The sequence below is a fragment of the Physeter macrocephalus genome, chromosome 1 (assembly GCF_002837175.3).
Source record: "Physeter macrocephalus isolate SW-GA chromosome 1, ASM283717v5, whole genome shotgun sequence".
Lineage (NCBI taxonomy): Eukaryota > Metazoa > Chordata > Mammalia > Artiodactyla > Physeteridae > Physeter > Physeter macrocephalus.
In genome coordinates, this window is record NC_041214.2 from 53144682 (window position 1) to 53155995 (window position 11314).

The 11314-nt window shown below is 37.2% G+C and overlaps 1 protein-coding gene across 7 annotated transcripts in view; it reads left to right on the forward strand.

Annotated features, from left to right (window-relative positions):
* The window catches only part of RSRC1 (arginine and serine rich coiled-coil 1), a 440472-nt gene extending 438007 nt beyond the window's left edge, over positions 1–2465 (forward strand). For all 7 annotated transcript variants that reach the window (XM_055081512.1, XM_055081583.1, XM_055081564.1 and 4 more), the window contains 2 exons: positions 1105–1257; positions 1903–2465. In XM_055081512.1, the coding sequence (XP_054937487.1) occupies positions 1105–1257; positions 1903–1995 (246 nt within the window). In that variant the 3' untranslated portion in view covers positions 1996–2465. The remainder of the gene's footprint in view (positions 1–1104; positions 1258–1902) is intronic.
* Positions 2466–11314: the final 8849 nt, after the last annotated feature.

An 11314-nucleotide genomic window follows, 5' to 3' on the forward strand; every position in this document is an offset into this window, starting at 1 on the left:
GACCTCTGTTTTGCACTTCATTCAGAGAAGTGGATGTTCAGAAGTAAAAAAGTCAAAAGAAAATGGAAATTGAAAAACTATATGTGTAGAACCAATAAGGGTAGAAAAAAAGGCTAAGTAGTGGAATTAATCTCCCAATCATCTAGGGTTTTTAAAATTTAACCTTTAATTTCAACTTCTCATCTAATCCATTTCATGTTATCCCTGCAGCCTTTCCCTTATTCAGCCACTTTCCTGGCCTTCTCCTCTCTCAGGGAAGGAGATATTGGAACTAACCCAAGTTAGCACTACACTCCAGGTTCCTTCCAGGCAGGAACAATGACTTATCAGTCTTTCTGTCCCCAGCACTTTGCACAGTACCTGGCATATAATATTCTATACAATGGAATATGATTCAGCAACAAAAAGGAATGGAATACTGATACATGCTAAATGAAAGAAGCCAGTCACAAAAAAACCACATATTGTATGATTCCTTTTATATGAAATATCCAGAATAGGCAAATCCATAAAGGCAGAGAATAAACTAGTGGTTGCCTAGGGATGGGAGGGTTGGGGAGATATGGGGAGTAGTGACTGCTAATGGGTGTAGGGTTTTTTAGGAGGATGACAAAAATGTTCTAAAGCTGCTTGTGGTGATAGTTGCAAAACTCTGTTGATGTGATAAAAGCTTTATGAATTGTGATATGGAATTGTATCTCAGTAAGGCTGTTATTTAAAAAATAGCAGTAATAACCTTTGAATCTGTTTTTTATATCTAAAGAGACCAACTAAATGGAGATTTGTTGCAAGCTTATTTTCATTAATAGAATTTAGATATGTGAAATGTATGTACTTTTTCAATAGTATAGACTCTTAAGAAGTACCAACTTCTTAAGAAAAATATGCTGATTGTAAGAAATAACATTTTCACAGTGTTTTTGTATTTGTTTGCTTACTTTAGGACTAGTTGTTTCTTATTCAGTAACCTAGGGCCATTTTGTGGTTCGTATCATCTCAAAAGAGGCCAATTGAGCAGTTATTATTCAAAATCAGAAATATTATTAAAGCAACATTTTAATTGTATATTGTTATCCAATTAATAGCATGTGTTTTATGTTTCAGTCAGTGGAACCTAGTGAAGTGAAGCATGCAGCTGCAGCATCAGGACCAGCATCAGTAGTGGCTGACCCACCGAGTAATGAAAAAGAAATAGACCCTAGCAGCATCCCTACTGCTATCAAGTACCAAGATGACAATTCTCTGGCCCATCCAAATGTAAGATCCTTAAACCTTAAGAATGTCAGTTCAAGTCTAGTTGACTGAAGTTAATTCAAACTGTTGTCCTTTTGGGCTAGTGACAAGAAGACCATTGGAGGAAATGGCTTCATATGTTCCTATTTGCTAAAAATAGGCAGTTCACCCCCAGCCTTTAGAGCTGTTACATGTATTTGAAGCTGGTTTGGACCAACTCATGTTACCTGACTTCTAGGAGATTCTTTCTGTGGGAAAGAAAAATGGGCCAAAAGAAGTTTTATTTTATTTTTTTTCTGGCACTAAAAGATCTAACTCTGGCTCTGCTCCAGTTGGCTCGTGGACTGTGAGCATGTCATTAGCATCATATCGTGCTGTCTTCTGTGAGTCAGTGTCATACCACGGTGTCTTCAGGAAAACTGTAGGAAATAAACTTCACAAAATGAGATGTAAAATTGCTAACCAATGATTTTGATGTTAGTCCTTTTACTCTAAAACTTTCTGAGCATTATTCCAAATAGTTGATCTTCAGTTAAGAGGTCATCAAGAGTTAAATAGCATCCAAATCTTGTGCTGAAGGATGTATTCTATAAAAGTGATTTATAAGGTCAAATCCAAGTTATTGGCAGACAATAACATTTTTTCTTCTTTTTTCTTTTTTTATTTCAGTTATTTATTGAGAAAGCTGATGCTGAAGAAAAGTGGTTCAAGAGATTAATTGCTCTACGACAGGAAAGGCTAATGGGCAGTCCTGTGGCCTAAAGCTATATGTTCATCTGGTTGAATTAACAGTAACATTGGAAATTTAGGTTTTTAAATCCCAGTAATAACTCTTAAAAATAATTTAGCTGATTATATAAAAAGGTAACCTCATGTCATTCTTTTCTCATGTAGGCTTGAATATTTGTTGATTTGAACTTAATCAAACATTGTGAATATTAAAACTAGTGTAAAGTTTAAGCATGCATGAAAATGTCATACTGCTAATAAAGCTAATCCTGAAAATATTGGTATTAAGGCAAATGGTACACAGTAGTGTTTCTGAGTACAATTTGAAAAATATCAAGTTGCCATTTAAAGACACAATTTTGATTAGTCATGCATATAAAAGAGTCGAACTATATGCTATAAATATGAGATTTTATCTTCCATGTATTATAAAACCATATATGAATCTTTTATTTCACCTTATTGAAAAATTTTAGGTACCACAAAAAGCACTGTAAACAATCTAAGCAGCATGAACCATGTTACTCTTAGAGGAATAATACATTTAGTAAAAAAAACTACTTGAAAATTAAATAAACTGATGGTTTATTTGCTTGGAGATCAGCTTTTACTAGGTGCTCCTTTGAAACATGTTAGCAGGTCCCAGCTCATTCTTTTAAAAATTACGTGTTCATGCTAGACCTAAGCAGTTGGCCAAATACTCATGATGGGGAATTGTTTCTGAGAAAACTGGTAAGAGCTCTCACTTCAGTGTTACTTAACCAACTGCTATACCCTGCAGAGGAAGCCAGCTAATTGTAATTTTGATAAGGCTATCTGTCATTGTAGAATACCTTCCTCTGGTAGCTGAATGAAAATCAGCTATGCATTCCATACTGAACATGCCAGCGATAAGGACTTTTAGGCCTGCCTTACAAACTGCCTTCAACAGCTGACATGAATTATTTCCCTTTTCTATTTTGTTCTGCTTGAATTTGTATCTATGAAGACTGTAGCCCAGAACACAAGATAAGCATGAAAAGTTCTTGGGCTAAGATTACCAACATATAGGACATTTTAATGCCATCTTTTTATATTTCTGAAACTACTAAAGTTGTAATCCCTGTTAAAAACGAAAAATATAAAGAACGTAAAATCAGTTGCAAAAGGGATGAAAAACAGACTGATGACCAAGTACTTGTTTTTATACAAACATGTTTTCATATTCTAAATATATGCTAGTGGGGTTTTTTTCCTTAGCTATAAGTAGAAGTGCCCAGTATGAACTCAGGTGTGTGTGGTTTTTAACATACACAAATTTTTAGTGATTTTTAAAAGGGATTACTGGTACTGAATAATTTTGTATTTCATTTATTACATAACTTATAAATAGTAAAAGGACTATCACCCTTTGGGGAATTACATTTTAGTGGTCTAGGCAAGAATATGGGTTGTCATCTGGGCCACTAATGATTCTCCAGAGAAGCTAGACTAGGCATTTTTTCTCAGTATGCTTGATGTTCCTCATTTATAACATAGTGAAAATATTATGATCCACTTTAATTATATTTCACACCAGAGTTCCCCCTTTGGCAAGTAGCCCAAATACAGATGCTTGAACTGCAATAGATTTATATTTTAAAGCTATATTTTTCATAGAGATAGAGAATCAAGTTATTTTTTTAATTAACTAAACTTTAGTCCCTGCTAAACTCAATGACTATTCCCCTTCTTCCTGATTTCCAGTGTGATTCATTTTAATATATTAATTAACTTTGTTTACCTGCATCCTGTTGAAGACTACAATATTACCACATAAGCCAAATCAAATTTAATGAGAAAGACTTCATAGACCACTATCAAACATATCACCAAACTCAAGGTAGGCGATCCATGTGGGCCTTCTTTAATATCCTAATATAATGACTCTATAAAACAGAACAGTCCCTTTCATGTCAGTTGATTAGTGGCAACAGTTTGGACTTACATGAGACCTCAGAGTGTTTTTTGAAACATTGACTTCACACAAAATGATGAGTACTAATAATAATACAAGTTTTCATTTCTGAACATGTGCATTTTCAGGGAAAATGGAATAAGAACTTTTTTTTCCGGCACTGCCGAATTACAAGGAGGCAGATACCTAAGAATATGAGAACAGAACACTCTGAGTCTTTCACCTACTTCACTTCAGCATCCCAGCAGGTGAAATGAGGATACTAATAGCCTATCTGCCTACTTTGATTTTTCAGTAAAATAACACAAAAGAAAGCCCGTGGTAGAAAAAGTGTACTGTTTATGCCAAGGGAACATTTTGGCGTGGTAGCCCATCTTAACGGAAATATAGAACAAATAGTTGTATGGGTAATTATTTGAAAAGCTACACTCCAACTTCAGTGTACTCCTTATGTATGTGCTTGAACTGCCATGGCTAATAGATCCCAGCTTTGTCCCCAGATTTCTCTGATGTCCCTCCCTGCCAAGACCACAAGAAACCCTGATTGCTCTGCAGTTAGTGACCTACTCTCTGCTTACTGGAGGGATCTCAGGTCTTCTTCCATCAGATTTACCCACTTACTCATTAACGTTTTTTTGACTGCCTAGTTTGTGCTGGGCAGAGTAAGGGCAGTTGGGTATATATGGATGAATCCAGTGGGGATCCTGCCCTCAAGAGGCTTAGTTATGAAGCCCAGACATGTATATGACATAAGAGATATAATACTTAGTGTCAGAGGAGAGGACATGGTTGCAAAAAAGAGAGAGATTACTGCAAGTTAGAAAATTAAGGAAGCCTTCATGGATGAGATCACAACTGAATGAAGACTTGAAGGATGAGAAAGCGCCTGGAGCCACAGGAACTCACAGCTATCCACTTCCACCTTCCTGGTAGCTGCTGTAGGGGGCTGGGAACTGTTGCACTTCCAACCCAAGGAAGAGTCCCTCTTGTGAAAGGCCCAAGTGGCCCTGCCCTCTCGATCCTATTAAAATCCAAGCAAAATTTTAGGTTCCTGGTCGCCCTCTGGCTTTCTCTGATCATTTCTTCCTTTTGGTGGAGAATCAGCTGAATAAGCTGATTTGGCCACTATCATCCATTCTTGTATCACCACTTGTCAGCCAAGATGACTTGAGTGAGACGTGTAATGGTAGCTGAAGGAGACTTTCAGTACTTCTAAGAAAGAATTGCATCTGCCAGTAAGGCATTGCACAGCAGTGGGGACAACTGTGTGTTCCCTAATCCTCTTTGTTTTTCCATTGTGTGCTATTACAGAAAGCATTGTTTTGGAATGAAAAGATAACAGTTCATTTGCCTGTGGTTAGGTCTGTCTCCAGATTTTCCTTTGATTTGGGTATCAAGTGAAAATCTTGGTATCAAGTGAGTAACTAAGATAGTAACAAAAGCTGGAAATGAAACAAGACACGGGACATTTTTGGTCACTAAACTATAGATGAATTGATCTGGAATTCTTACACCCATGTTACTCCTTCCTTCCCCCCCTTTCCCTACCCCAAAATTCCTCATGAGTATGACGGAAGAGGTCTTGAACCAGCTCCTGGCCATTACTCAATAGATACAGTGCTTGAATTATTCAGAAAATGTTTAAATGCCATCCTTTAAATGTAAGCCCTACTTATTACTCTTTGGAACTCCTTTATGGAATAATGGAAAAGCGAGTCATCTTGATAAGAAAATATCTGAGTCTTTACAGAAGAACAAGGATAAAAATGGAGGTAAGAAAGAACTCTTTGTGAATTCTCTAATCACCTTCACCTTTTTTCATAGAGATGGATGTTGATCAGTATATTCTATTTGGTGGGTTTTTTCCCAAATCAAAGAAAATGCTCTGTCATCATGTATTTCCAAGTTATTTTTGCTATTATTGTATCCCCAGAATCTAGCCCATGCCTGACACAAGAAGTCTCTCAATAAATATTTGTCAATGAAGGAAAAATGAATTTGCCCATCTTAAATGGGCAGTCTGTTTAGCAGTATGGCTATTTAAAATACTCAGGCTATTTGGAGCCAGTGCAAAAACAAATAGGTGTCTAGGTATATACCCAAAAGAACTGAAAGCATGGTCTTAAAGAGGTATTTGTACACCCATGTTCATAGCAGCATTATTCATAATAGCCAAAACAGGGAAGCAACTCAAGTGTCCATGGATGGATGAAGTAAAATGTAGTATATATATATATATATATATATATATATATATATATATATACAATGGAATATTACTCTGCCTTAAAGAGGAAGGAACATGGATGAACCTTGAGGACATTATGCAAAGTGAAATGATCCAGTCAGAAAAAGACAAACGCTATATGATTTACATAGAAGAGGTACTTAGAGTAACTAAAATCATAAAGGTGGAAAGTATAAAGGTGGTTGCCAGGGCCTGGGGTGAGGGGAAATGGGTTTATTGTTTAATGGGAATAGAGTTTCAGTTTTATAAGATGAAAAGAGTTACGGGGATGGATGGTGGTGATGGTTGTACAACGGCATGACTATGTTTAATACCACTGAACTGTACACCTAAAAATGGTTGAGGTGGTAACCGTGTATATTTTACCACAATTTAAAAATCTATTTAAAAATACTAAATAAACAAATAGATGAGTGTTGTGAGTGACCAGATTAGTTTGGTTTCTGTGATTTGTATCTCCACACGTCTCTGAGCTGACAAAGGCCTTTGGAATTCCTGGGGAATACAGAGTACACCCGGCCTTCTCTATTACATTAGCGACTAACAACAGTGGGGCTAGAGTTTAAGCAAGGATCGTACTAGTCTTCACTTGCCCAGACTTTCTTTCTGGTCCAATTTTTATATTATATAAATAATATTTTAAATGATGTAGATGTGGTCATTCAAGGTCCACCCACTGGCTCCTGTGACTGCTCTCCTTGCAAATGATAAGTCAGTTTTAAAGAAGTAAAGTCTACCAATATAGTAAGACAACACTTTAAACTCAACAATGTACCATTTTATTTTTAGGTCTTGAGAAGGAATGGCAAAATGATCCTGCTGCAGTGCTAGGAGAGAATGATGAACTGAACTGACCCTCTCTTCTTCACATCTTGTAACATGGTACTCAGGCTTAAATCCCAGTGTAAAAAACCTAGTATAGTGCAGGCTCCCTTCATAATCTTTTAAAAAATGAACTGCTAAAGTCCCATGTCTTGAATAAAATCCGTAACTACAGTTTATCTAACTGTTCGTGTTCCATGAAAATATAAGCTTAAAATGGAATTGAAAACAAATAATTGAGAAATAAATAAATGTTTACCACATACCAGCACAATGGTTTGAATGCCTATATTAAAGATTGGGTAGACTTTTTAAACAAATTCTGTAACTGGATTATTTATATAGCCCCATTGTAGCTTTTCTCCTTCCTCTTTCTGCCATAGTAAATCTAAATGACCTGGAGAAGATAACTCATAAGATAACACGTTTATTAATAGTTTGAAAAAATACTTTTTTCAGAACGCTTTGTATTTGAATCAGCCACAGTGTTACTACATGCAGTGAAAATGAGGAGTCATCCAAAATTATAATCTCCCATAAATATACTTTCTCCATGTTTGAAATAGTTCATTTCAAAAAAATTTTTATATCTACCATAGAGCATAATTAGCAGCCCAGTCCCTGTGTTATGTAATAGCTGTTCCATCTAAAACACTTAAACTTTCAGGAAGTAAACCATTTTCACATTAACATTTGTTCCTCTATAAGCACACTTGTGTTTCCAAGGTCATGTGAGCCGTTTTCAGAAAAGGTGCTCAGAGACTTTTAACTCACTTTTTTTACAATTAATAAGAGAAAGTGACAAGTGCCTGGTAAATAGGTTAGTATTTGACACAGTCAAGAAAATATCAGAGACTCAGTTTCTGTTTGGGATTCTTAATTTGAAGTTCCAATTTCTAAATATGTTTATCTTGCTATACTAACTGCAATATAATTCCCAAAAGGCATTGTTCAATTAATTTCTAAATCCCTTTGAAAGGCATTTACACAGACCTTAGAGAGCTTTGAAAGGGTTACAAACTCTTCAAAGAGTTCTTATTTTTTGAAAAACCTATTTTAGAATTTACCACAATCGATGACAAAAATCTCTGTCTTTTCATTAACAAAGACAGCATAGATTTGAAATGTATTTTTGCTTTGGGAGTTTAAAAAATAATATAATGTTTAAATGTCAATGGGGGATTTGAATATTGAATTCTAGTTCAAATGTGAAATTTGTAAGTTAAATATCAATGGCCACCATTTTACTAAACTAATTTTCTGATAAGTACTTCAAAACTTTCTCAATATTCATTTATATATTTTTTCTATAAATTATATAATTTATGCCAGCTAGCAAATGGTCACATATAATTTATTAAATTTGCTCATGTGCTAGAAAAAGTGTACACAAAATGAGAGTTATATCAAGAATTAAGCTTTTTCTTAAGTGATATCTTTCATATTTTGTGATTTGGGTTTTTTTTTTCTCATTGAAAAATACTAACAAAACACAAAAAGGAAGGTCATCCATATGGAACCAGTTTTTGAATGTAAACATTATCTGTCCCTCTTAGTTGGCTGCTGCGTTGTCTGTCCCCTCTGGTGACCATTATTAACAGTCCTCCCAGCCTTTCCCTGTGCTTGAACAAATACATCTCTGTTGAGATATTGACACATGGGCTCTCTTTTCAGACCATGAAAACAGATTTGTCTACAGTTAATTTTTTTCCCGGCTCATATTCCTTACATAACTTTCCTGAGCAGTACATCTGTATGCCTCGTTGTTTTTAATGGCTGCATAGATCCCTAAAATTGGAATCGCTAGGACATAGGGTATGTACCTTTCACATTTTAACTAGTAAATAACAGCAACAATAAGTTAACTTTCAAATTGGATGATTTCATGCAAATTAAGATTATCTTCAAATCACTCAAGAACTAAAAAGTCATTTTATAATGAGAGGACATTATATATAGCTAGTTTTCGCCATCATCCGTCAGAATCATTCTTCAGTCTTTTGTTCTCTGCAGTGTCCCAGGAGGCTGACCTTTACAGACTATATCACCCAGTTTCCCTTGCCCTCTGGCTTCTGGTTGGGCTCAGCCCATAGTAGGCACTAGCAGGAAATCACAGGAAGGAGGAGAGAGAATTGGGTCTCTGTGCCCCTGCTGTTTCAGTTGTGGTTGCTTTCCTAAGGCCACAACTCTTGTGGCTAGCCCCTCTCTCAAGGCTACAGCTCCCACCATGTTATAGGAACAGCTGCCTCCTCCTGCCTTCCGACCTGGAGGCTGGGGCAGTTTCCGGTAGCTGTGAGTCCCTGATTGGCTTCCTTAACCCTGCTCACATCTCTGTATATATTGCCTTCGTTAAACTCTTTTGAGTATGTCATTTGGTTCCTGCTGGGACCAAAGCAGATAAAATTATCTGCAAGGGCAGTGTATCAATTAGGATTAATTAAGTATAGCAGTTAGTTTTGGCTTTGTAAACAGTGCCAACAGTAACAACAAACAGTGGCTTAAGTAAGAAAAATGTTTATTTCTCTCTCAAATGAAAGACATTTAGAGGCAGGTATGGTGGCTTCACATGTGAGGAACCCTGGCTCTTGCTCTAACATCCTCGGTAGGTAGGTGGCTTCCACCATGTGATTCAGTCCGGCTCTAGCCCACTACCCACGTTCCGGGCAGCGTGAAGGATGTACTTCTTGTCTTTTAAGAAGACTCAGAAGTTAAAATTAAAGGAAACTTGCAAGTTTGTATGTCATCCCTTAGAACTTAGTCACCTGACTACTCTCCTGTTGCAAGAGAGATTAGGAAATGTATTTCAGCTTGTCAGAGCAGAAAATAGCCTGATAATTACGAATCTTACTATTTCCTTAAAAAATATAGAAGATCCTAAAGAAACCTGGCTACACAGCACACCTGCCCGTTCAGATTTTTGCTAATTCAGAAAATAGGTCCATCAAATGCTGCTGGGTGGCATACTCTGGTTTCCAGCTCTCCAAAGACCGCTTGACAAGCATCCTTTTCATGAAGTTAGAGTAAGCTGTGACAGCAGTAGCTTTATGTACAAACATGAAGTGAGTGAGTGGCATTTCGACCCTGAGAATTCCTAATCACCATTGCTCCTCAGTTCTCTATTCCAGGCCAGTACTCGTCAGTTAAGAGTAGTTCTCGGAGCCTGAATGTATCCCATTTAGAGAGGCCTGGCATGAATGTTTCAGCTTGACTCTGTGTCAAAATGGTATGATGTCTTGAGGTGAGGGCCCAGGGGAAAGGAGGCACCAAATCATCAGTTTAACTCATGTGCCTAATCACCTCTTTTTATTTAAGTAGTTTCCATGTCTATTCAACTTTTCTCCTTTAAGGGAAAAAAAGAACCTTTCATTCATCTTATATTGTAAGCACATGGAAAATGCTCAATTCAATTCTCATTCTACATTTACCAACCAACCTTTGATCAGTGATTTCTGTCTCCACCAGCAGGATCTTCCTGTCAACAAATATTTTAACTTACTAAAAAATTGAATTAACCAGGTGTGTGATCTCCTGTGAGTGAAGCAATAAATTTGAATTTTTTCAGACTGCTCTCACTCGCAAAAAGCCAAGCAAAACCATCTAAGGTAAACAAGAGGCATAGTCTGATTCTGTCTCTCTTAGGAAGAAAGGTTGAAAAGGAGGCCCCCAGTGCTTCAACTCTTCCCCAGCCAATGTATCAAAGTCGTAGATCAGCTAGAAATTAGGGGCAGAGGTCCCAACTAGTAATAGAGGTGCATTTGCCTGGAGCGTGCCCTTGCTTATATTTCTGGCAACCAGGTGAGCCATCTGGAAAGGGCAGGGAGATAGATGAGAACCTCAACTCTAACATGTAAGCCACAGGTAACAATATGTAGTAAAGTATTTATTACCCACTGTGATGACTTTAACACATGTCTGCAAGTTCTTTGACACTTCTCCCATTGCGGGGTGGGGGGAGGGATCTATATCCCCTTCCTTGAATCTGGGTCAATCTTAGTGACTTGCTTTTAACCAACAGAACACACCAGAAGTGACACAGCATAACTTCCAAGACTAGTTCAGGAAAGGCTTATGCCTAATTCTCTTGGGATATTCACCCCAGAACCCTGAGCTGCCATACAGGATGCCAATTACTCAAGGGCTGCCGTGTTGTGAGAAAACCCAGGCAATATGGAGAGTCCGCATGTTGGTGTCCTGGCTGACAGTTCCAGCTGAGGTTCCAGCCAACAACCAGCATGTGAGTGCAGACTCCTGCAGCCACAGTCCCTCTAGCTGAGGCCCATCAGATAAGCCATCTTCATCTTCCAGTCTAAATTCCTTACCCACAGCATCTATGAATGTAATAAAAT